The 24592-nt window shown below is 58.3% G+C and overlaps 1 protein-coding gene across 2 annotated transcripts; it reads left to right on the top strand.

Moving 5' to 3' along the window:
- Positions 1–757: 757 nt before the first annotated feature.
- Positions 758–23408, top strand: Abca2 (ATP binding cassette subfamily A member 2). Of its 2 annotated transcripts, none has more exons than XM_052722862.1 (48): positions 758–907; positions 4191–4284; positions 5346–5457; positions 5543–5706; positions 5955–6082; positions 6233–6343; positions 6605–6823; positions 7186–7553; positions 7809–7968; positions 8715–8843; positions 8941–9108; positions 9186–9282; positions 9628–9801; positions 9870–9972; positions 10043–10157; positions 10274–10464; positions 10607–10757; positions 10834–11038; positions 11175–11339; positions 11442–11622; positions 11715–11927; positions 12457–12653; positions 12744–12926; positions 13147–13331; positions 13439–13559; positions 13828–14064; positions 14148–14354; positions 14624–14726; positions 14852–15171; positions 15245–15458; positions 15543–15648; positions 15743–15854; positions 15944–16004; positions 16092–16266; positions 16347–16462; positions 16538–16685; positions 16756–16879; positions 17020–17152; positions 17237–17354; positions 17475–17653; positions 17872–18013; positions 18123–18257; positions 18418–18521; positions 18595–18687; positions 18767–18869; positions 18960–19097; positions 19172–19372; positions 19780–23408. In XM_052722862.1, the coding sequence occupies exons 1-48, from the start codon at positions 842–844 to the stop codon at positions 19813–19815; spliced, it is 7305 nt and encodes a 2434-aa protein (XP_052578822.1). In that variant the 5' UTR covers positions 758–841; the 3' UTR covers positions 19816–23408. The 2 variants fall into 2 exon arrangements, with proteins under 2 accessions (XP_052578822.1, XP_052578823.1); XM_052722863.1 differs by lacking the exon at positions 758–907 and adding an exon at positions 3384–3513.
- The last annotated feature ends 1184 nt before the right edge of the window (positions 23409–24592 follow it).

Raw genomic sequence — 24592 nt, 5'->3', positions numbered from 1 at the left:
GCGGTGGTGGCGCATGCCTTTAGTCCCAGCACTCAGGAGGCAGAGCCAGATGGATCTCTGTGAGTTCGAGGCCAGCCTGGGCTACCAAGTGAGTTCCAGGAAAGGTGCAAAGCTACACAAAGAAACCCTGTCTCGGAAAACAAACAAACAAACAAACAAAATCTACGTCAAGTTTTGCTGTTGGGCTGCATCTTGGAGCCTTGAGGTCATTGCCCACCCTACACAGATGGGATTCTGCTAATGGAGCAATGTCCCTCTTCTAAATGAGTGACTGATCCTGCTTCCCCATTTGTACGTGGGAGGAGGGCCAACCTAGTGGTGACCTGATGGGGACCAAGCCTCCTTCAGAGTTCCTAGAGGGACAGTGGAACACCGTGGGTACTCCTCTGCACAAATCTCCCAATTGGGGGCGCATATTTGGAGTCCCTTGGGAGAAGTACAGGGTGCCCAAGTTCTCCCCAGGCCTCGGAAAGGTGCGCACCTAGATCCTAGTTCAGGTGCGGACCTTGGGAACATTGCATTACCGCTGGGTGGGCCGGTCGAGCAGCGAGGCCTAGCGCTACGCGCAGGTGCAGCGGGTGCCTGGGCTCGGCGGGCCCGGGCGCCCCCTGGTGGACACCCGAGCGCCGAGCCGCCTTGAAGCGGGGGCGGCGGGCGCGGACGCGAGAGCGAGTCGCGGTAGCTGCGGCCGCCGGGGCGGAGCCTGCGAGGAGCAGGTCCTGGACTCTCGAGCGCCCCGCCCCCGCGCGGGCGATGCCGAGCGGCGCGGCGGGCAGCGGGGCCCGGCGGGGCGTGCAGAGGAGCGGGCCGCGGCGCTGAGGCGGCGGAGCGCGGCCCGGCCATGGGCTTCCTGCACCAGCTGCAGCTGCTGCTCTGGAAGAATGTGACGCTGAAGCGCCGGAGCCCGGTGAGCGACCCGCGCCCGTCCTCCGGGGGGCCCCCCCCGCAGGCCGCGCGCCCGATGTGCCGGTGCGCTCCCGGCGTGCACGTGCAGTGCCAGGCGCGCGCAGACCCCGGGGAGGGCGCCACCGGGGACCCTGTCCCCGGCCCGCTGCTTCCGCGGGCTTCCCGGCCCCCGGCAGCGGGATCGGCTTGTGCCCTCGTCCGCTGACACTCGCAACGCTCGCTCGGCTGAGTCACGGGCCGGCGCCCTTCGCAGCGCACTCTGGCAGGCTGGGGTGGGGGCAGGTGGTCCCGGGACTTCAGCTCCGGCGAGGCCCAGGTTCCAGGGACAGAGCGCTGGCTGGGGCACAGCTTTCAGCTTCGGGGCGCCGAGCCCTGGGCCCGCCGCCTCTGGGGCCCCCATAGAGACCTGTCTCTTCCTTCTGTTTACGGCGTCTCTGCCCTTGGGCAGGCACCTTAGGCTGAGGATGGTACCAAGCAGCCCTCGCCGCCGCCCTCTTCCTCTTCCTCCTCCTCCTCCTCCTCCTCCTCCTCCTCCTCCTCCCCCTTCTCCTCCTTCCTCCATCATCTTCTCCTCCTCCCTTCTCCTTTCCTAACCCATCCTGGCATGTCCACAAACCCTCACTCCTGCTTTCTCATCCCTGGGAATGCCCTTGTTGTGCTAGCTCAACCCACCCGTTTGTCCTTTAGGGCCAGTTTCCCCGGAGGCAGCTCCTCTGATTTCTCCTGCCTCGGGCCTCTCTGGGGGCTGGGGCCTGCTGAGCAGAGCTCGGCTTCTCAGTACCTGTCTAGGGCAGCCAGAACGGAAGAGTGTTGAGGTAGGAGTCTTGGGTGAGGAGCAGGAAGCCATTGGCCTTGTTGGTTTTTATTCCAGTCCCTGGAAGGGCAAGGGCACCCCGAGAGTCCTGGGCCAGCAAGAGTATCGAGAGGCTCTTGGGATTTTGCAGGGTGGAGACCAGAGAGTGTAGGGGCCTAAAGACTTTAACCAGCTCATACTCAGGGACCCCTTGGGTAACAATACTCCTCCTATATTCCTCTTTGAGTACTTCAGGTGCATAACTCTGGGCTATAGGCAGAATGGGTAGCAGTCATCACCATGGCCTGGCAGGATTCCTGTGGGCACCTGGCCCTGGCTGATGCCAGGACTGAGTACGTTCCCTGTCCTGGTTGTCTAGGGCTGGCTGGTGTGGGGTCTGAAGGAGCAGGCCAGTTACTCTAGCCTTTGAGTCACCAGAGGAAGGGACATGGAGTGAAGATGTAGGCATGCCTTAGTGCTAGTCCCAGGAGCAGAGGCTAAAACATAGTTCCTGCATCTGATGGGAGCCTCACACCAGGCTTGAAGAAGAGTCCAGTGATTGGACAGTCAGGTGGAGATGCTCACTGCCTCTTTCGTAGGGCCAACCGGTGCCTGCTAGGCTGGGTTGGTCGGTAGGACCTTCCCGGGTTCCCATTCCCAGAGACCAGTTAGACCGCAGTGGAGATCCTTAGCCTGTGGCTGCAGTGAGGTACCAGTGGTGGCTTTTCTTCCTCCAGGATGACGGTCTTTGCAGCGGTCAGGGCTGCACCTGGGCAAAGCTTATGGTCTGGAGGGGGACTCCAGGACCTCCGCCCTTCTTGGTCTCGTCTCCCAAGCACTGTCCCTCAGTTGCCCCGCTGTTGAGTTGTGCAAAGGACACGGGTCTACCCCAGGGCCGTAGGAGGCCCACCAGCGTTGAGAAGTTGTGGTGGAAGGCCCCAACGTCACACTAGGGTGTCACCTGCTCTCCTCACTCCCGCACCACAGCAAGCACTAGGCTTCATGGAGGGCGGCTCAGGCCCAGGGTTGGCATGGAGACGGGGGCGGTGTGTGAGCGCTGGACTTGTCTTGAGGGACAGAGTCCTTAGGTCACTTGCTGTCACCCAGGTAGAACACCTAGGTATTGCTGGACTTGTGCCGCCTGCCTGTAACCAGATGCCCCTGTGGTGCCTGCCACCTGCCAGCCAGGACTCTCCCTCCCAGCAGCTCATGCGCAGCCGTTGCTATAGTGATGGAAGAGCCGGCCTGGCCTGTGCTGCAGTTACTCTGGCGGAGGTGCCCAGGGCAGGGCGGAGGTGCCCAGGGTAGGGCCTGGCGTGGGTAGGGCTGTCTCTTGAACTGTGGCCCCTGTCACCAACCACTCTGTATGTGTGAAACACATTCGTCCTGCGGCCCTGGGTGCCCATATCATTTCCTCAGCTGGCCCTGGACTCGATCCTGGCTGGAGAGGAGGTGGAGGCTGGCACAGGCTGAGGCGGGTGTGGGGTGTGGACACACAGCGGGGTGTTGTGGATCACAGAGAGCTATTGTCAGAGCACAGTAGGCACAGCCAGGGACAGGCTGGGCATGGCCCCACACCACTCCTGGGTGGCAGCGGGGCGGGGGGGGGGGGAGCTTCAGAGTCTGCCTCAGATGGTGAGGAGGGTGAAGGAGACCTGATATTACAGAGCCATGGAGGAGGGCTGCCTCTGGTGGTGGTGGTGGGGGCCTCTCGTTCCTATGGTCTCAAAAGCGGGAGCTTCCTGACATCCTCCCTGAGCTGAGGTGGGGGTAGGAATTGAGGAAGCCCTTTGTTTTCCAGGAGGCACTGGGAGGTGAGCCTGGGCCCCAGGGTTTTGGCGCTTCTGGCCTACCTTGCAGCCAAGGTAGGCTCCTGGCCCTGAGAGGTTAGAGCAGGAAAAGAGGCTTTTGCCTCAGGGACCGTGTTTGCTAGAGGCTCAGGGCCCTGGTCACAGTCTGGGCCTTACTCACACTAGGCCTCACCTCTCTGATTCCAACACAAAGTTATAAGGGTGCTGCAGGAGAGGAGGAGAGGAGACGTGCAGGCAGGGCCTCAGCGCAGTCAGAGACCACATCTGGCCAAGAGTCCTCCAAGCTCCCACCCCGGTGGCTCAACAGGTCGCCGGGGAGAAGAGGAGCTGGGTGAAGGAATGGGTGAGAGCTGACCACAAACTGGCCGATTTGTTCCTGGTGGCCTTGGACCTCTTCAGAGGGTAGGAGGTCCATGGTTTGACAGGCACAGTCTAAGCTGGAGGACAAGGGAATCGATGTGGTGGTACCACACAGTGTTCAGCATCTTGGTGTACTGGAAGGGACTAGAACCTTGGCTGGACCTGAGAAACCTGTGTTGACCTTCATGGCCGCTGGGTGCGCATGGCTGGGCTGGTCCTTCGAGGAGGCCAGGAGAGCCTAGGCCAGCACATGTTCATCGTGTCCAGCCCTGGACAGGCAGTGGGTGGGCAGACTGCCTCATGTGGTCCACCCTTTCCAGTGGGTCCTGGCTTTTGAGATCTTCATCCCCCTTGTCCTCTTCTTCATCCTGCTGGGGCTGCGACAGAAGAAGCCCACCATCTCCGTGAAGGAAGGTGAGGTGCAGGCGTAGCCTGGGCACGCGGGTGGGCAGGGAGGGATAAGAGTCCTATGTGCACACGTCAGCCCCAGTGTGTCCCCATTCCCAAGGCTCCCTGAGGCCATGACCCAAGTGCCTGCTCCCCATGTGGTCCTGGCCACATGTGTTGGTTAGGCCGTGGAGGCCAGGGCTGGCCACTGTGGCCGTGAATGACGACGGTGCCTGTTTCTGGAGGGTTCAGGCATTCACTGGTTTCCTCTGTTCTGTTTTGACCTGCCCCCCCACCCTGCATGGTCTCTTGTCCTCCTCGGCCCGGCCTGCATGCAGTCTGTAAGTGAGCAGCCACCTCCTCCTTGCTGGCTCAGGTGGCAGCCATGGATGTCCTGGCAGGTCCCCCTGGTGCGGCTTAAGCACCCCTACTGCTTGCATTAACAGCCTCCCAGCAGCTGGGTCCTGCAGAAGCCCCTGCCCGTGAGCAGGAAAGGCTGGCTTATCACTCAGGGTGGTGGGCTGTCATGTGGGTAGTGGTGGGTTGTGATGTGGGTGGTGGTGGGTAGTGAAAGGCCAGGCCACCTGGGCCATAACTGGTACCCTGGTCAAGCCATTGGAGTATCTGCTTGACAGTGTATCCGTGGGGTCGCCTGGCCATGCTTTCTAAGGGTGGGGTTCCTGGGTTGAGCCTGGGCTAGCCTGAGATGAGGCTGGGATGGCCTGCAACTTTCCTTCAGACTCCTTTGGGCTCTTGCACTCACTCTGCTAACCAGTTGGCCTGAGAGGTCAGAGGTCACTGCCAAGGGGTGCCTCATGTGCTACCCTGGTCTCTGTGGGAAGGCGGGGGGGGGGGATTGTTGGGGCATTTGGGTACTGCACAAGCTAAGGAGTGATGTGCTGGGAGTTACAGGGGAAGGGATGGCAGGTGGCCCTCTGACCTCTGACCTCCAGAGTCATTTGCCTTAGCTCAACTGGGGGTCAGGTGCTCTGTGCCCCCAGCCTAGTCTGCCTGAAGCTGCTTCTTCCCGACCGACCGTCTTCAAACATCTCTCTTGGTCCCCATCTCCCCCATCCTGCTTCCACCAGCTTTCTACACCGCGGCCCCCCTGACGTCTGCCGGCATCCTGCCCGTCATGCAGTCGCTTTGCCCCGATGGCCAGCGGGATGAGTTTGGCTTCCTGCAGTATGCCAACTCCACGTAAGTGCCCCCACCCCGTGCCTGGGCAGCCAGCCACCCCTACCCCTACACCGTGGCAAACGGCTGATGTCTTGTGGTGTTACAGGGTCACCCAGCTTCTAGAACGCCTCAACCGAGTCGTGGAGGAGGGCAACTTGTTTGACCCGGCGCGACCCAGCCTGGGCTCAGAGCTTGAGGCCCTGCGTCAACATCTGGAGGCGCTCAGCTCAGGCCCTGGCACCTGGGAAAGCCACTCAGCCAGACCTGCAGGTGTGCCCTGTGTGGGGACGGCTTGGGGGAGGGCCTAAGCACCGCTGTCACTGGAAGCCTGCTTGTTTCATCACTCTGGGTCACAGCCTGCCTCTGGCCCGGGGTCCTTGTGTCCGCATCACATTGTCCCTTACCTGTGTGCTTGAGGCAGGCCCAGTGCGGTGCTGGTAGCTCTGCTCAGAGCCTATCTGGGACACCTGAGCCCCAGTTAGAGCCGGCCCCTCAGTCCCATCCTCCTGCCTGTCCAGTTTCTTCCTTCTCTCTGGACTCGGTGGCCAGGGACCAGAGGGAGCTTTGGCGTTTCCTGATGCAGAACCTGTCACTGCCCAACAGCACAGCCCAGGCCCTCCTGGCTGCCCGTGTGGACCCTTCTGAGGTGAGGGGGGGGGCATATCTTGGTAGTGGCCACGCCCCTCTGCTCTCCCCATCGCCCCTGGTTACAGCCATGAGGGAGGGGCCGCAAGTGTATCTGGGCTCCTCTCAGGACTCTGGAGCTCCTACTGAGCCAGAACCCCTCACAATGCAGGTCTATCACTTGCTTTTGGGTCCTTTGCCTGCCCTGGATGGGAAGTTGGGTTTCCTCGGGAAGCAGGAGCCATGGAGCCGCCTGGGTAGCAATCCTCTGTTACGAATGGAGGTAAGAGGTCTATCCCAGGGAAATGGGTGGAAGAAAAGGCTCTCCCTTAGTTACGCATAAATTATGGGGATCTGCGGTGGGCGTGGGGAAGTAGAGGGAGGCAGGATGGTGATTTGAATGCTCCCACAGCACTGTGGAACTCTGGCACAGAGCCAACACAGTGGACGGTCAGGGCAAAATCTTGTGCTACCTTAAGTAGGCCGTTGGCCGTTTCTTGGTGGGAGTGCAGGCTTTACCCGTCACCCTGTTCCTTGCCCCCAGGAGCTGCTGCTGGCTCCTGCCCTCCTGGAGCAGCTCACGTGTGCGCCAGGCTCTGGGGAGCTGGGCCGGATTCTTACCATGCCTGAGGGTCATCAGGTAGACCTGCAGGGCTACCGGGATGCCGTCTGCAGTGGGCAGGCTGCAGCTCGTGCCCAACGCTTCAGTGATCTGGCCACTGAGCTCCGGAACCAGCTGGACATGGCCAAGATTGCCCAGCAGGTGAGGTCCTGCCCGTCAGTTGGCCAGCAATGCTGACCAGCCTGGAAGAGGCGCTAGGGCTACGTGGAGCCTGAATGTGGGAGGCTCCTGCGCCCTGGCCTTGCATGGTATGGTTGGAATTGAGCAATACCCCTTACCCAGTTCCAGGCCTCGGTTCCTTCCTATCTCTCACCCCAAGCTATAGCTCTAGCCCTGGCCAGGGCTTCCTAAACTGCGGAACCTCCCTCATTTTCCCAAGCACTGCCCTCTGCTGACACCCTTCTTGTTCCATTCCTGAACTTAGCCACCTCCCTGAGTCACCTCCAACCAAGTTCACCCTGCCTCCCAGCCTGCATTTTCCATATGCCTGGTCTTCCCCTCAGCTGGGCTTGGATGTCCCCAACGGCTCAGACCCCCAGCAGCAGGCACCGTCCCCACGGAGCCTGCAGGCACTCTTAGGGGACCTGCTGGATGCCCAGAAAGTTCTGCAGGATGTGGATGTCCTCTCAGCTCTTGCCCTGCTGCTGCCCCAAGGCGCCTGTGCTGGCCGGGCCCCTGCATCTCAAGCTAGCAGCCTGAGTGGAGTGGCCAACAGCACTGGACCAGGGGCGAGCACGGGTTCCAACACCACCGTGGAGGAGGGAACCCAGTCACCTGCGACTCCAGCCTCTCCTGACACTCTGCAAGGCCAGTGCTCAGCCTTTGTGCAGCTCTGGGCTGGCTTGCAGCCCATCTTGTGTGGCAACAACCGGTAGGTCAGCAACCAAGGGATGGAGGGAACGGGAGAGTCATGGGGAAGTAGGGAGTTGATCCCATTGCCTGGCCCTGTGCATAGACCCCATTCTGGAAGTCCCATTTGCTATCTGCCTCTACATTTAAGCCCACCCCATGCCTAACCTGACATCCCACCTTAGCCTGTCCCTCGGCTTCTGTTGAGCCATCCCAAGTGTCCCATCCCACTAGTCCTGACATCTCTGCCCTGTTCCTGGTGCTTTGTCTCTGCCAGCACCATTGAGCCTGAGGCGCTTCGGAGGGGCAACATGAGCTCCCTGGGCTTCACAAGCAAAGAACAACGGAACCTGGGCCTCCTTGTGCACCTCATGACCAGCAACCCCAAAATCCTGTATGCACCAGCAGGTTCTGAAGCTGACCGTGTTATCCTCAAGGTGTGTGGGTCTGGCACATTTGGGTCATGTCTCCCCGGCAGGAATACAAGCCTAGCAAGAGCCTGAGTGAGGGCTCTGTTGGCCCAGGGCTCTATGTAGGACCAGTAAGAGCTCTAGTTGACTTCATGAAACCCGGGTAGTGGTGTGCCTGGCACAGGGAGTTTCAGGGCTGGAGGTGAGTGGCCCTCGGCAGCTTTTCTGTTGAGAACTCCTGGTAGTTTCTGCAGGGATGCATTGGAAAGGCTAGCTGGTCTGGCTACAGTGCCCCCACCCCTCACCATGTTGATTGGGACAGGGTGGTATGTTCAGAGATGCCCCCACACACCAGTAGCATCAAATGAGCAGGGTGCAAGGAACATTGAAGTCTGGGAAGAGAGTTTGTTGGAAGAGTGTAAGCCAGGAGTGGAAATGGGCATGGCAAGGCCTTGACCTTGGAAGGTTGTTTTTTTGGGGGGAGAAATGAGGATCAGACTTAAGCGCTCAAGGGGCAGGTGGAAGGAAGGAGCCAGAAAAGCATGCAAGGCTGCTGAGGTGGGATTCAAGGAGGCCTTGTTGCTGAGGGTCATGGCAAAATGAATTTCATGTGGCTTCTGTAGAGAGACGAGGCAGAAACCTCCAGGTAGAAGTTGGGCCTGAGTAGGGGTACTAGTTGGGCTGGTTCCTTGGGCGTGTGAGAGGGTAGAGGACTCTCAGGCTGGCTTGGATCCTTCCCAGAGCCCCGTGCCTCAAGCTTTCATTCTCTGCAGGCCAATGAGACCTTTGCCTTTGTGGGCAATGTGACGCACTACGCCCAGGTCTGGCTTAACATCTCTTCGGAGATCCGAAGCTTCCTGGAGCAAGGCAGGCTGCAGCAGCATCTCCACTGGCTGCAGCAGGTGCTGTGGGTACAAGGTGGGTGGGCACCTGTGGTGGGCTCTTCTGCTCAGAGCCGAAAGGTACGAGCCGTGCCCTGAACGCCGCTCTCCACTCCAGTACGTGGCTGACCTGCGCCTGCACCCTGAAGCGATGAACCTGTCCCTGGAGGAGCTGCCGCCTGCCCTGCGCCAGGACAGCTTCTCACTGCCCAATGGCACAGCCCTCCTGCAGCAGCTCGACACAATTGACAATGCAGCCTGTGGCTGGATCCAGTTCATGTCCAAGGTGGGGTGGGTGAGCACGGGGACCCCTCTTCCCTCATGCAGTTTGAGGGCCAGCTCCAATGATGGCCCCTTTTCCAGGTGAGTGTAGACATCTTCAAGGGTTTTCCTGATGAGGAGAGCATTGTCAATTACACACTCAACCAGGCCTACCAGGATAACGTCACAGTGTTTGCCAGTGAGTTCCTCCCCCTCCTACAAAGGTCCTGTGTCTCCTACAGACCTGCTTCCTCACCAGCTCAGGCCTGCCCTACCCCTACCATGCCCCCCGTTACCTTCCTGCCCCTTAGCCCGGACCTCTCCACCAGTTCCACGTCTTCCCACATCTCTCCCTCGCCTGCCTCACTTTGGTCCCACACTCCACATGCTGCCTCTGCCACATCCCCCTGTTACTCCTCAGCCCTGCTCCACCTCTTTCTAAGACACCTCATCTGTCCTGTTATCACTGCTGGAGTGCTCCCTTCACAGTATGTCCCGCCTCCATGCCCTCTGGCCACACACTCTACCAGCTTCCTGTCCGCAGGTGTGATCTTCCAGACACGGAAGGATGGCTCCCTCCCTCCACACGTACATTACAAGATTCGCCAGAACTCGAGCTTCACTGAGAAAACCAATGAGATTCGACGTGCTTATTGGCGCCCAGGGCCCAACACGGGTGGCCGCTTCTACTTCCTCTATGGCTTCGTCTGGATCCAGGGTGAGGGGCTGAGCCCAGGTGGGATGTGAGGGGGCCCGGCCTTGCCCTGATACAACTTCTACCCCCAGACATGATGGAGCGTGCCATCATCAACACATTTGTGGGGCACGACGTGGTGGAGCCTGGCAACTATGTGCAGATGTTCCCGTACCCCTGCTACACCCGTGATGAGTGAGTGCCAGCCTGCAGAGGTTTGGGGGGTCTCGGGTCCAAGACCCTGCTAACACGTGTTTCCCTTCAGCTTCCTGTTTGTCATCGAGCACATGATGCCACTGTGCATGGTGATCTCTTGGGTCTACTCTGTGGCCATGACTATTCAGCATATCGTGGCGGAGAAAGAGCATCGGCTCAAGGAGGTGGGTCTGGGGGTCTGCCGGCACCCCCCTTCCGGCAGGCCGTGGGGCGGGCAGTACGGTCCTCTCTTCTCTGGTCCCTGCCCCCAAGGGACGTCGTCTGCTGCCCCACACCACAGGTAATGAAGACGATGGGCCTGAACAACGCTGTGCACTGGGTGGCCTGGTTCATCACAGGCTTTGTGCAGCTGTCCATCTCAGTGACAGCTTTGACCGCCATCCTCAAGTACGGCCAGGTGCTCATGCACAGCCACGTGCTCATTATCTGGCTCTTCCTTGCTGTCTATGCTGTGGCCACCATCATGTTCTGGTGAGTACTGCAGGGAGCCGGGAAACCCCCTAGGACAGGCAGGCTCTTCTCTTGGAGCTCCTCTGGGCCCAGTAGGGGCGGCCCAGGTGGCCAAGAGCCAAGCGTCACGGGGCTGACAGCCCTGTGGCCTCTCCTACTCCAGCTTCCTGGTGTCTGTGCTGTACTCGAAGGCTAAGTTGGCCTCAGCCTGTGGTGGCATCATCTACTTCTTGAGCTACGTTCCCTACATGTATGTGGCAATCCGTGAGGAGGTGGCCCATGATAAGATCACTGCCTTCGAGAAGTGCATTGCGGTGAGGGTCGTGGCCAGGCAGGGCCAGGGCGGGGTGTCCAAACCCTGCCCACCCACTGATACCCCTCTTTCTTCAGTCCCTGATGTCCACAACAGCCTTTGGCCTGGGCTCCAAGTACTTCGCACTGTATGAGGTGGCAGGCGTGGGTATCCAGTGGCACACATTCAGCCAGTCCCCCGTGGAGGGAGACGACTTCAACCTGCTCCTTGCTGTCACCATGCTTATGGTGGACACAGTGGTCTATGGCGTGCTCACTTGGTACATTGAGGCAGTACACCCAGGTACAAGCCCATCAATGGAGGGACCAGGGGTGGGACAAGGTCGCTGGGATTCCACCTTTCTCTTGGTGGCGTTTGGCCCTTGTGGTGGATTGTCACCTCCAGGCCCTCGTCAGCCTCTCCCCTCCCGGACCCCCAGGCATGTATGGGCTGCCCCGGCCCTGGTACTTCCCACTGCAGAAGTCCTATTGGCTGGGCAGTGGGCGGACAGAGGCCTGGGAGTGGAGCTGGCCATGGGCACACACACCACGCCTCAGCGTTATGGAGGAAGACCAGGCCTGTGCCATGGAGAGCCGCCACTTCGGTGAGGCCAGGGTCAGATGTTGAATGGGGTGGGCGCTGGTTTTGGGGGGCCTGGGGTGGCCTTAGTGCTGCCCCCCGTCCTGCTGACCCAGCCTTGGTACAGAGGAGACACGCGGTATGGAGGAGGAACCCACCCACCTGCCCTTGGTCGTCTGTGTGGACAAGCTCACCAAGGTCTATAAGAATGACAAGAAGCTGGCCTTGAACAAACTGAGCCTCAATCTCTATGAGAACCAGGTGGTCTCTTTCCTAGGCCATAATGGGGCTGGCAAGACCACTACCATGTGAGTGTCTAGGGACAGGAGAGCTTAGCTAACTGGAAGATAGGGTTCCCTCAGGGTGTGGTGGGTTGTGACCCCACTTGCCCCCACTCCAGGTCTATCCTGACCGGACTGTTCCCACCCACGTCGGGCTCTGCCACTATCTATGGGCACGACATCCGCACAGAGATGGACGAGATCCGCAAGAACCTGGGCATGTGCCCACAGCACAATGTGCTCTTTGACCGGCTCACTGTGGAGGAGCACCTCTGGTTCTACTCACGGCTCAAGAGCATGGCACAAGAGGAGATCCGCAAAGAGACGGACAAGTGGGTGCCGTGAGGGGGCGGGCGGCATGGTGTGAACGGGATGGGGGAGGGGGCGTGAGCAGAGGCAGGTGCTGTGGACGCTCGGATGCACAAGTCAGGGAAGGGGGTGGGGATGAGGTGGGATAACAGCTCTTCATGTTCCTGCCTACCATCCTCTGGTCTGTCACCCTCCCATCCATTGCCCTCCTCTCTGCTGGTCATTCTGCTCCTGTTCCTCATTCTCCTGTCCATCCCCTCCCGTAAATCTGTTACCCTCCTGTCCATCCCCTCCCATAAATCCGTCACCCTCCCATCCATCCGTCACCCTTCCATAAATCCATCACCCTCCTCTCCATCCCCTCCCATAAATCCGTCACCCTCCCGTCCATCCGTCACCCTTCCATAAATCCATCACCCTCCTCTCCATCCCCTCCCATAAATCCATCACCCTCCTGTCCATCACCCTCCCATCTGTCCATCACCCTCCCATCTGTCCATCACCTCCCCATTCATCACCCTCCCATCCATCGTGCTCCTGTTGGATCCGCAGGATGATTGAGGACCTGGAGCTTTCCAATAAGCGGCACTCGCTGGTGCAGACACTGTCTGGGGGCATGAAGCGCAAGCTCTCAGTGGCCATTGCCTTTGTGGGTGGCTCTAGAGCCATTATCTTGGATGAGCCCACGGCTGGCGTGGACCCCTATGCACGCCGCGCCATCTGGGACCTCATTCTGAAGTACAAGCCAGGTGAGAGGATGCCAGGCTGGCCGTAGTCTGTGTGGGTCTCTTTACCTGCCCCTGGACGTCCCCCTTACCGTGGATCTGGACCTACCCCAGGCCGCACTATCCTCCTCTCCACCCACCACATGGATGAGGCCGACCTGCTGGGGGATCGGATTGCCATCATCTCCCACGGGAAGCTCAAGTGCTGCGGCTCCCCCCTCTTTCTCAAGGGTGCCTATGGTGATGGGTACCGCCTCACGTTGGTCAAGCGGCCTGCAGAGCCTGGCACCTCCCAAGGTCTGTACCGAGACTACTTGAACCGGCCCCCTGGTCCTCCCTGCCCCACGACTCCCTATCTAGGAGAGGTGCATCCTTATCCTCACTGCATCAGGACCAGATACCCAGTGCACTTGGACACCTCTAAGCCCCGTCTTGACTTGCCGGCTAGGTTCCCGAGGCTCCTCCTTCCTCAGCCCCCACCCCCAGTGAATCACCTTCTACGCCTCTTCCTCCCCAGAGCCAGGGCTGGTCTCCAGCCCCCCAGGTCGTGCTCAGCTGAGCAGCTGCTCGGAGCCCCAGGTGTCCCAGTTCATCCGCAAGCACGTGGCCTCATCCCTGCTGGTCTCCAACACCAGCACTGAGCTCTCCTACATCCTGCCCAGTGAGGCCGTCAAGAAGGGGGCCTTCGAGCGCCTCTTCCAGGTGTGAGGGCTGAGCATGGTGGCTGGGGACATGATGTGCCCCTAGAAAAGATGAGCAACACCCCTGCCTGCATTCCGTGGCACTGGCCTCACCCAGCTTCTTTACAGCAATTGGAGCATAGCCTGGATGCATTGCATCTGAGCAGTTTTGGGCTGATGGACACAACCCTGGAGGAGGTGTTCCTCAAGGTGTCTGAGGAGGACCAGTCACTGGAGAACAGCGAAGCTGGTAATAGTACCCAAGCTGGTGATCAGCCTGATCAACCCACAGAGGGCCCCTGGGGACATTGCTCTGTCTCTGGAAGTGGGATTCCCCAGGATCAGTATAGGCTCCTGGTGGATGATATGGTAGCCGCAGGTCCTGAGTAGAGATATTAACCGAAAGCTGGGATCCAGGGCCTGGGGTCGTGGGTGAGCAACAGGGACTGAGGTGCTAGGTTGTCCTGGGGTACCGTGGCTCCAAGCCCTCCCTCCCTGCCTGCCTCTGTTCTTTGCAGATGTAAAGGAGTCCCGGAAGGATGTGCTGCCTGGGGCAGACGGCCTGACGTCTGTGGAGGGTCAAGCTGGCAACCTGGCTCGGTGCTCAGAACTGGCCCAGTCACAGGCATCACTGCTGTCTGCATCCTCTGTGGGCTCTACCCGCGGTGACGAGGGCACTGGCTACGCCGATGTCTACGGTGACTACCGTCCCCTCTTTGACAACTTGCCGGACCCAGACAATGTCAGCTTACAAGGTGGAAGGGAGCTGCTGGGGAGGCCGGGGAGGGTCCCGGAGGGTGGCGTGGTCCTGGCTGCTCACCCCTGCCCCTCTGCACAGAGGCAGAAATGGAGGCCCTGGCTCGGGTCGGCCAGGGCAGCCGCAAGCTGGAGGGCTGGTGGCTGAAGATGCGGCAGTTCCACGGGCTCCTGGTGAAGCGTTTCCACTGTGCTCGTCGAAACTCCAAAGCTCTTTGCTCTCAGATCCTGCTGCCTGCCTTCTTTGTCTGTGTGGCCATGACCGTGGCGTTGTCTGTTCCTGAGATAGGTATGGCTACCTGGCCTCAAGTGGTTGGGGCAAGGCTACCATCTGGCCCTTGGGTTCCTGGCTTCACTTCCTTCCCAGCCTCCTGAAGAACCCTTCTCCATCCCTCTCCCCATCCTCTGAACCTTATTCAGGGGCTCACGAGAGGGTTCTGCCTCCCAGGGAGTCATACCCCCAAAGCTGGGCCCTGTCTCTACTGGGAAAAGGAAATAAAATTCTGGGGGCTGCATCAGGTAGTCGGAGCCTGCTCAGGTCTCATGCTTACCCACCAGGTGACCTGCCTCCCCTGGTCCTGTCACCGTCTCAGTACCACAACTATACCCAGCCCCGCGGCAACTTCATCCCCTATGCTAATGAGGAACGCCGGGAGTACCGGTGAGGCCGTGGGCTGGGGCTGTAGCGCGGGGACACACACACACACACACACACACACACACACACACACACACACGACACAAGCGTTGAGACTTAAGTCCCCTAACTCACTGCCGTGCCCTCAGATTGCGGCTGTCACCTGATGCCAGCCCCCAGCAGTTGGTGAGCACGTTCCGGCTGCCCTCTGGCGTGGGTGCCACGTGTGTGCTCAAGTCTCCCGCCAACGGCTCCCTGGGGCCCGTGCTGAACCTTAGCAGCGGAGAGTCCCGCCTGCTGGCCGCACGGTTCTTCGACAGCATGTGCCTGGAGTCCTTCACACAGGGACTGCCGCTGTCCAACTTCGTGCCGCCCCCACCCTCACCTGCCCCTTCTGACTCACCGGTGTCCCCGGATGAGGACTCGCTGCAAGCCTGGAACGCCTCCCTGCCACCTACGACTGGACCAGGTACTGCCTCGTGGAAGGTACTGGGGGCACGGCCACGAGTAACCCATCTCACTGCGCTGCGCTGTGCCCACAGAGACATGGACGTCGGCACCGTCTCTGCCACGCCTAGTGCGCGAACCTGTCCGCTGTACCTGCTCTGCACAGGGCACAGGCTTCTCTTGCCCCAGCAGTGTGGGTGGGCATCCGCCCCAGATGAGGGTGGTCACAGGTGACATCCTGACCGACATCACCGGCCACAATGTCTCTGAGTACCTGCTCTTCACATCTGACCGTTTCCGGCTACACCGGTGAGTTGGCCTGTAGTGGCCGTGAACAAGGGGTGGCTGGTGATGGCTGCCTGGCCTCATTGTCCCTCCCAATGTCCTGTACAGATATGGAGCCATCACCTTTGGTAATGTTCAGAAGTCCATCCCAGCCTCCTTCGGTGCCCGGGCCCCGCCTATGGTGCGGAAGATCGCAGTACGAAGGGTGGCCCAGGTAAAGCGCTGCCCCGGGGTCCGTGGCACCTGGCCCTGTGCTCAGAGACTCTCGCAGTCTTGTGAGCCTCTCTGAGTCCCTCGTCCTTCTCCAGGTGCTCTACAATAACAAGGGCTACCATAGCATGCCCACCTACCTCAACAGCCTCAACAATGCCATCCTGCGTGCAAACCTGCCCAAGAGCAAGGGTAACCCGGCAGCCTATGGTGAGGACAGTCAGGGTTGAGGGGCGGGGAGGGGGTGCAGCCGAGCCGGAATGGTGCATGGGCCTAATGCTGCCCTCCCTGTGTTGCAGGCATCACTGTCACCAACCACCCCATGAACAAGACCAGTGCTAGCCTCTCCCTGGATTACCTGTAAGTGCGGCCGACTGTGCTGGGGGAGGGGCAGGACCCACTGTGGTCCTGAGCACCCCCTGGAATTGAGTACTTGTCCTCTTCTAGACTGCAGGGCACAGACGTGGTCATCGCCATCTTTATCATTGTGGCCATGTCCTTCGTGCCGGCCAGTTTCGTGGTCTTCCTTGTGGCAGAGAAATCCACCAAGGCCAAGCACCTGCAGTTCGTCAGCGGGTGCAACCCTGTCATCTACTGGCTAGCCAACTACGTGTGGGACATGGTGTGCCCCCGCATGGTCCCTTCCCATCCCCGTCTCCTGTCCTCGTGCCCAGTTCTCACCGGCTCCCTCTGCCTTTGCAGCTCAATTACCTGGTCCCAGCGACCTGCTGTGTCATCATCCTGTTTGTGTTTGATCTGCCGGCCTACACGTCGCCCACCAACTTCCCAGCGGTGCTCTCCTTGTTCCTGCTCTATGGGTAAGCTGGGGAAGGCCCTGGAGTCGGTCGGGGTGTGGCCGGGGGTACCCTGTGACCACGGCTATTTGCCCACAGGTGGTCCATCACACCCATCATGTACCCAGCCTCCTTCTGGTTTGAGGTCCCCAGCTCAGCCTACGTGTTCCTCATCGTCATCAACCTTTTCATCGGCATCACGGCCACCGTGGCTACCTTCCTTCTGCAGCTTTTTGAGCATGACAAGGTGAGTGTCGGGGGGCTGGGCGGCGGGGCACGGCCTGGGGCGGCCGTGCTGAGCTGCGCCTGGCCCCCAGGATCTGAAGGTTGTCAACAGTTACCTGAAAAGCTGCTTCCTCATCTTCCCCAACTACAACCTGGGCCACGGGCTCATGGAGATGGCCTACAATGAGTACATCAACGAATACTACGCCAAGATTGGTGAGTCTGGCGCCGGGTGAACCGTGGAGGCCTGCAGGGGGCCGCAGGGTGGCCTGCCTAGTCCTGGACTCAGTGAGTTCCAGTGCTGGGGTGACTGGGACTCCTTGAGGTTCTCAGGCCCTGAATCAGCTCTCCCACAGGCCAGTTTGACAAGATGAAGTCCCCATTTGAGTGGGACATTGTCACACGTGGGCTGGTGGCCATGACAGTGGAGGGCTTCGTGGGATTCTTCCTCACCATCATGTGCCAGTATAACTTCCTGCGGCAGCCACAGTGAGTGGAGAGTGTTGGGCGATGGCAGGGACCCTTGGTGGGGGTGGGTGGCTTGGCCGGGCCCTGCCAACTTTACTGCCCTAGACGCCTGCCTGTGTCTACTAAACCTGTGGAGGATGACGTGGACGTCGCCAGTGAGCGGCAGAGAGTGCTCCGTGGGGATGCTGACAATGACATGGTCAAGATCGAGAACCTGACCAAGGTAGGCTCTGGGCTGTGGGAAAGTAGGTAGGGGATGGGGTGGGGAGAGGTTTCCAGCAGGGGTGGGGCCAGGCCAGGCAGGAGCCCCGTCCCTCGCTGAGTGGGAAGGCTCTTCGGCCAGGTGTACAAGTCTCGGAAGATTGGCCGCATCCTGGCCGTGGACCGCCTTTGCCTGGGCGTGCGCCCTGGAGAGTGCTTTGGGCTCCTTGGCGTCAACGGAGCGGGAAAGACCAGCACCTTCAAGATGCTGACTGGTGATGAGAGCACAACAGGAGGCGAGGCCTTTGTCAACGGGCACAGGTGGGGTTCCGGGGCCCTCGGACACACCTGGAGGGAGGCGCGGAGTGAGTGTGTCAGTGTGTCACCACTTCCGGGCACGCAGCTGCAGGGGTGAGGGGTTGAGCGGGCGACCCTGCGCCTCGGGGGCAAGGGCGTGTGTGCAGATGGAGGAGTGGGAGGACTGTGTCCCCAGGGTAGAGGAGGGCAGGTGTGGGGTATTGATTGCCCTCTGTCCCCAGTGTGCTCAAGGACCTGCTTCAGGTACAGCAGAGCCTTGGCTACTGCCCGCAGTTCGATGCTCTGTTTGATGAGCTCACGGCTCGGGAACACCTACAACTGTACACCCGGCTGCGCGGCATCCCCTGGAAGGATGAAGCACAGGTGAGGTCGGGAGGGAAGCAGCCGGTGGGCGCACCGGTGTGTACATGGCTTGTGCCGGTTGGTGTCCAGTAAGGGGAAGCCCTGTTGTACCTCATATTGGCCCCGCTAGGTGGTGAAGTGGGCCCTGGAGAAGCTGGAACTGACAAAGTATGCGGACAAGCCCGCTGGGACCTACAGCGGCGGCAACAAAAGGAAGCTCTCCACAGCCATTGCACTCATTGGGTACCCTGCCTTCATCTTTCTGGTAAGTCCTGGGGCATGGGAGACAGCTACCCCTTCTGGTCTCTCTGTGAGTTTGAGGGGAAGGTGCCCTACTTCCCTCTGCTTCCCGATGAGCCAGGGAATAGATGGGTAGAACCAGTTTGGGTGGGCTATGTCTCTGGATGAACCCACCCCTGCCCTAGGATGAGCCCACCACTGGCATGGACCCTAAGGCCAGGCGCTTCCTGTGGAACCTCATTCTGGACCTCATCAAGACAGGACGCTCGGTGGTGCTGACGTCACACAGGTGTGCCTCTCCCCGACCCCTCCACGGGCCTCTGGCAGTCCCCCTGGTGCCAGCCTGTGCTGTCTGCCCACAGCATGGAGGAGTGTGAGGCTCTGTGCACGCGGCTGGCCATCATGGTGAACGGACGACTGCGCTGCCTGGGCAGCATCCAGCACCTCAAGAACAGGTGAGTCAAACAGGGCTGCAGAAGACAGGGTGAGCCCGTCAGGCCCACAGGGCTCCCGGCCACCCCTGTATCCCACCAGGTTTGGGGATGGCTACATGATCACTGTCAGGACCAAAAGCAGCCAGAATGTGAAGGATGTGGTGCGGTTCTTCAACCGGAACTTCCCAGAGGCCATGCTCAAGGTGGGTGTGGTCGGACGGAGTAAGGGTGAGGGTGTGCCGTGCCCTGCCCTGGCAGCCGCTGACCTCCACGCTCCCCTGACCTCCTCCCAGGAACGGCATCACACGAAGGTGCAGTACCAGCTCAAGTCAGAGCACATCTCTCTGGCTCAGGTGTTCAGCAAGATGGAGCAGGTGGTGGGCGTGCTGGGCATCGAGGACTACTCAGTCAGCCAGACCACCCTGGACAACGTGAGTGTGCTGCACGGCGTGGGCTGTGTCTTCCGGGATCCGCCCATATGGCTTAGCCCACCATCTGTCCACAGGTATTTGTGAACTTTGCCAAGAAGCAGAGTGACAATGTGGAGCAGCAAGAGACTGAACCCTCGACCTTGCCATCTCCCCTTGGACTACTCAACCTGCTGAGGCCCCGCCCCGCACCCACGGAGCTCCGGGCACTGGTGGCTGATGAGCCAGAGGACCTGGACACGGAGGATGAGGGGCTCATCAGCTTTGAGGAAGAGCGGGTGAGTGGTCAGCGTTCTTCCGGCCACACTCGCGCCCAGAGGCTCGGGCTGAAGGACCTAAGTGAGGGAACTGGCTGTGGATACACCTGCTGTCTAGAGTCATAGGACAAGGAGGGACTCGTGCTCAGGACTCGGGTGGATATGGGGTGGGCAGAGCCCAGAACACGCTGGCAGCTTTGAAGACCCCAGATCAGAGGCAGGGATTACAGGAAACGAGACTAGGGAGAGTTCCAGGCTGTGACTACCACACCGGGCAGGAGGGCCAGACGCCCAAGAATGCTTAGTGGGGAGAGAGTGCTCGGGAGCTCCAGTAGCCAGCCAGTGGGAAGGCCCAGTGTGCACGCCCTCAGCTCCCACCGGGGTGCTGAAGATGCCTGCCCGAGCCCAGTTTGTCTGCTCTTCTCCAGGCCCAGCTCTCCTTCAACACGGACACGCTCTGCTGACCATCAAGAACCAAGTCAGGGATGCAGCTGTGGGGGGCAGAGGTCAGGCGGTGGCCATAGCCCTGTCACACACGCCAGGCCCTGGAAAGGCAGGTTCAGGACCAAAGGGCTCCCGCCCTCCTCCCAACTACCACCATCCTCACCTCATCCTGCGGTCACTCTGGCCGCCCTCTCCCAATTGTGCCAAAGGCTGGCCTGGCCCTGGGCTGCACATACCCTCACCCTGCTTTGCCTTAAAGCCTTGGGTCTTGGCCCAGCCCCTTACCCTACCCAGCACCATCACCTTCCCAGGGTGACATGGGCTGCCCCAAGCATCCTGTGACCCTTCTCTGCAGCGGCCCCGAGTCTACCCAGGCCAGCGTCTTGCACAGATGTCTTTTCGTGGACATCCCTGACTGCAGGAGGGGGCCGGGCAGCTTGCCTACTTCCTTTGCATTAAGAGCCTCCCTCACTCTGCTGTTGTGAAGAAGTTAGGCTACCCATGGGAAGCCATGAATGTGGTTGCCTCGGCCCTGGTGGAATTGCAGGAATGGAGAAGCTGGGCTTGCTGGCCAGGTGAGGGGCCACTGCCCCCTCCCTGTCCCCTCAAGCTGCCTTTGCTCTCCCATCCAGCTTGGCCCTTCCCGCCACCCACCGGGGAGCGGGACCTTGTATATAGCGCACAGATGTTTGTTTTCAATAAATAAGCAAAAAAAAAAAAAAAAAAAAAAAAAAAAAAGCCCGTGGGATCCTGTGCATGTGACAGGGAGTTGGGGTGAAGGCAGGCCCATTGGGCCAGGGTGTAGTCTGACTGTACCAGGTGTGAAGGGAGGGGCTGTTCAGATGGGGAGATCTATCATTTTCCTCTCCCTGCCCATGCAGCCCAGACCCCTGCTCTGTGGGCGGGTCCTAGGTGGGCTTCTGGAAGGGGTTGTGCAGTGTTGTTCATCCAGCACTGATGCTGTCCCTCAGCATCTTAGCATCCCCCCAACAAGGCCTACTGCCCACAGTGAGCCCATTTGTTCCGGGCTGCCTCTACTTCCTGAAAAGTGGAGGGGGTTCTGGGAGAAGATCTCCAGGAGTCTGGGTGCATAAGAATTTCCCAAAGGCGGTGGGCCTGTGCTAGCGGGTGTCTGGTGAGGTGAAGTCCATACCTCACATTGCCCCTGCTAGGTGGTAAAGTGGGTCAATGTACAGAAAGGCCCTAAGGCACAGAGCTTAGGAAAACAAGATCCAGGAGGAACAGGGCCCAGGAGAAATGGGGCTTGGGAACTCAGATTAACTAGTGATGGGGCTCTGTGTATGCCACACAGGAGTCGGGGCAACAGGTTGAAGGGTCTCAGACTCACACTTCTGTCTTGTTCAGGTTCCCCCCTGAGACTTTTCAAGTGCTTAGAGATTAGGGACAGAGAAGCCCCCGAGGAGGATAGAGGGCTGGCTGGCACCCTGTGAGGGAAAGGAGAGAAGAAGGAAGGGTGGGAGTGGGCAGGGTGCCAAGGTGCTGTGTCCTGTGGGCTACGAAAGCTGCAGGGCCCTCTGCGGTCCCAGAGGCTGGGCCAGTGGGTGGAGAGGAAAAGCAGGGGGGACAGAGGGTGAGCTTGTTAAGACACAGGAATGGGGCTGTGTGTGGGGGTAAGAACACTTGATAGTCTTCCAGAGGATCAGATTCAGTTTCCAGCACCCACGTTGGGTTGTTCCTAACTCTGTAATTACAGTTTCAGGGGATACAGTTTCTGGCTTCCACAGATACCCACACACATGTGGTACACACACAGATGTGTGTATATACACATAAGTAAAAGTTTATTCCAGGAGTTGGGAGTGATGGCTCAACAGTTAGCACCCCTCGCTCTTCCACAGGACCCTAGTTCAGTCCAGCGTTCATGTCAGGTGGGCCACACCCACCTGTCACTCCAGCTCTAGAGGATCCTATGTTCTCTTAATCCCAGCACTCGGGAGGCAGAGGCAGGCGGATCTCTGTGAGTTTGAGGCCAGCCTGGTCTACAGAGTGAGTTTCAGGACAGTCAGGACTGTTACACAGAGAAACCCTGTCTCAAAAAACCAAAATAATAATAATAATAATAATAATAATAATAATAATAATAATAATATAATAAAAATAAAATTTTAAGAAACCTAAAATACTTGACTCTTGGCATAGGCCTATAATCTCAGCTCCTGGGGTGCTGAAGCAGAATTGCAAGTTCAGGCCCACCTGGTCTACAAAATGAGTCAAGGCTATCCTGAACAACTTACAAAGACCCTGTTTCAAAAAGTAAGTTGGGTATCATGGTGCATACATTTAATCCCAGCACTCATTGGCAGCAGCAGGTGGCTCTCTGTGAGTTCAAGGCCAGCCTGGTCTATATAACAACTTCAGGCCAGCCAGAGCCACATAGTGAGACCCTATCTCAAAATAAACAAAAGGAAAAGGGGGTTGGGGACACAGCTCAGTGGTAGAGCACCTGCCTAGCATGCTTGAGGTTCTAGGTTCAATCTGCAATACCATCAAAACAACAGTGAATGTGGCAGGCACCTAAGGGGTGACTCCTGAGGGTTTTCTCTGGCTCACACACACACACATACACACACACACACACACACACACACACACACACACACACACACACACACACGGATCCTGAATTCCAAAAGCGAATCCAGAGCCTGGTGTCTGGGATCCAATGAAGGGCACTAATTCGTGCCCTTAAAACAGAGCATGAATTTGGAGGAATTGCTTTAAGCTTCTGAATTTGTGACAATCTGAAGGTGTACCCCATCATCTTATTTTTGAAACTTCCAGAACAGTTGCAAGGAAAGAACAGTGTACACCCTGTGCCCTCTGCACAAGCTCGTGATTTAAAACACTCTGTTTTTGTTTTTTCAAGACAGGATTTCTCTATGTAGCTTTGGTTGTCCTGGGACTTGATCTGTAGACCAGGCTGGCCTCGAACTCACAGAGACCCACCTGCCTCTGCCTCCTGAATGCTGAGATTAAAGGGGTGCGCCACCATACCCAGCCTATGGTTTTTGGCGCAATCTGTAAGCACGATTCTTGTGCTAACCCATCAGAAAATAAGTAGCAGCCCAGAACTAGCAGCTGCACCCCTCCTCTGAGTGCAAGGACCTCTCTCTGGGGACAACAAGGACACAGTGCTGTCACTCCATAGTCTGAGGCATTTCCTATGTAGCTATTAAAAAAGCTCCAGGACACAGGACCTTTGAGGCTCCCACCATCCCCATCTCAAGCCCAGTAGGCTGAGGAGCTGAGCAGGGCTAGAAGGAACAGAAGCATCTGGGTGGCCAGCGACCAGAAGCTTCTGCTGTAAGAGCAGCACAGGCTACGGACTGGAGGCCAGTCAGGGCAACCGTGTGTGCCGCCGGCAGGGCTCCAGGGCCATCACTATTGCCCTTACCCTTTACTTTGGCACAAATTACCCATCAACCAGCCAGGGCCTACAACAACCAGCCGAACAGTTATCCAGCGCCCACCAACTCCGTGGTCATTGGAGGTGGACTGGCTGCAGTTGGGACTCTGAAAGACTCACATTCTGAAGTTTTCAATCTGGTAATAGTGAAGTGCTATGGTGAATAAATGGGATTCATGGCATGCAGTGTTGATGGTGGTATTTTTGTTGTTGTTTTTGTTTTTTTTCCCCCGAGACAGGGTTTCTCTGTGTAGCTTTGGAGTCTATCCTGGAACTCACTCTGTAGACCAGGCTGGGCTCAAACTCAGAGATCCACTTGCTTCTGCCTCCCAAGTGCTGGGATTAAAGGTGTGTGCTACCACCGCCCGGCATATTACATGCAGTGTTAATCAGGAAAGAGCAGCTGAGTCTTCTAGTTAGCTTTCTATTGCTAAACACCACGACCAAAAAGAACTTAGGGATGAAAAGATTTATTTCATCTTACAGTTTGTCATTTTGGGAAGCCGAGACAGAAACCTGCAGGCAGGAACTGAAGGGGAGGCCATGGAGGAACTCTGTTTCCTGGCTTGCTTTCCACGGTTTGCTCAGCCTGCTTTTTTTATACAATCTAGGACCTCCTGCCCAGAGATAGCACCACCCACAGCAGGCTGGGCATGCCCTCTTAGATCAACCATCAATCAAGAAAATGCCCCATAAACTTGCCTCCAGGCCTAGCTAATGGACATGTTTTCTGAGTTGAGATTCCCTCCTTCCAGATGACCCTGGCTTTTGTCAAGTTAACGTCAAACTAACCAGCACATTAGGTTTGCTGGTATACCTGTGACTCCAGCACTTGGAGGGGGTTCAGGGGTTCGAGGCCAGCGTGGGCTGCAGAAGATCTTGTCTAAAAACAAAAACAGGAAAGAAAGAAGAAAGAGAAGACTCTCTTGCCTCTAGGACCAGTTAGAGTTGTATTTCCTTATGCTACAGCTGTCTCAGACACACTCTCCCTCTTTTTCTTCCTGCCCCTCAGCCAGGACAGGTTTGGCAAGTGCTGAGTTCTGGGTGGGTCTGATCATTTCCTGGGTCAGATGCAGTTGGACATTTTTGGGAAGAATACTGTGGGCTATGATATGCCCAAGGCCAGCAGTCCTGGTGAAGGCCTATTCCGGAGCATGGTTTCAGCTTCCCACTGGGGGATGTTTCTCTTCTAGCAGATAATGAGGCAATAGCTTGTTGCCCAGGGCTGATGACCATTTAATTTTCTGCTTGTTAGTTGACATTGTCACAGAGTCCCCTCTGCTTTCAAAATTGTGTCACTGTGACCTATGCACTTAAATTTTTCCTTATTATTTCTGTGTGTGTGAGAGAGAGATAGAGAGGGAGGACAT

The sequence above is a fragment of the Peromyscus californicus genome, unplaced genomic scaffold, assembly GCF_007827085.1.
Source record: "Peromyscus californicus insignis strain IS unplaced genomic scaffold, ASM782708v3 Scaffold_7__1_contigs__length_154581171, whole genome shotgun sequence".
Lineage (NCBI taxonomy): Eukaryota > Metazoa > Chordata > Mammalia > Rodentia > Cricetidae > Peromyscus > Peromyscus californicus.
The sequence above is the reverse complement of the archived record's forward strand: the minus strand, read 5'-3'. Positions and strand labels throughout refer to the sequence as shown.

Excerpts from the sequence above, each read along its gene's own strand:
- Abca2 (XM_052722862.1), top strand. The coding sequence starts at position 842 with ATGGGCTTCCTGCACCAGCTGCAGCTGCTGCTCTGGAAGAATGTGACG. Across the intron at positions 7,969-8,714 it reads CTGACCGTGTTATCCTCAAG|GCCAATGAGACCTTTGCCTT; the intron begins GTGTGTGGGTCT and ends CATTCTCTGCAG. Across the intron at positions 13,560-13,827 it reads ACTGGAGAACAGCGAAGCTG|ATGTAAAGGAGTCCCGGAAG; the intron begins GTAATAGTACCC and ends TGTTCTTTGCAG.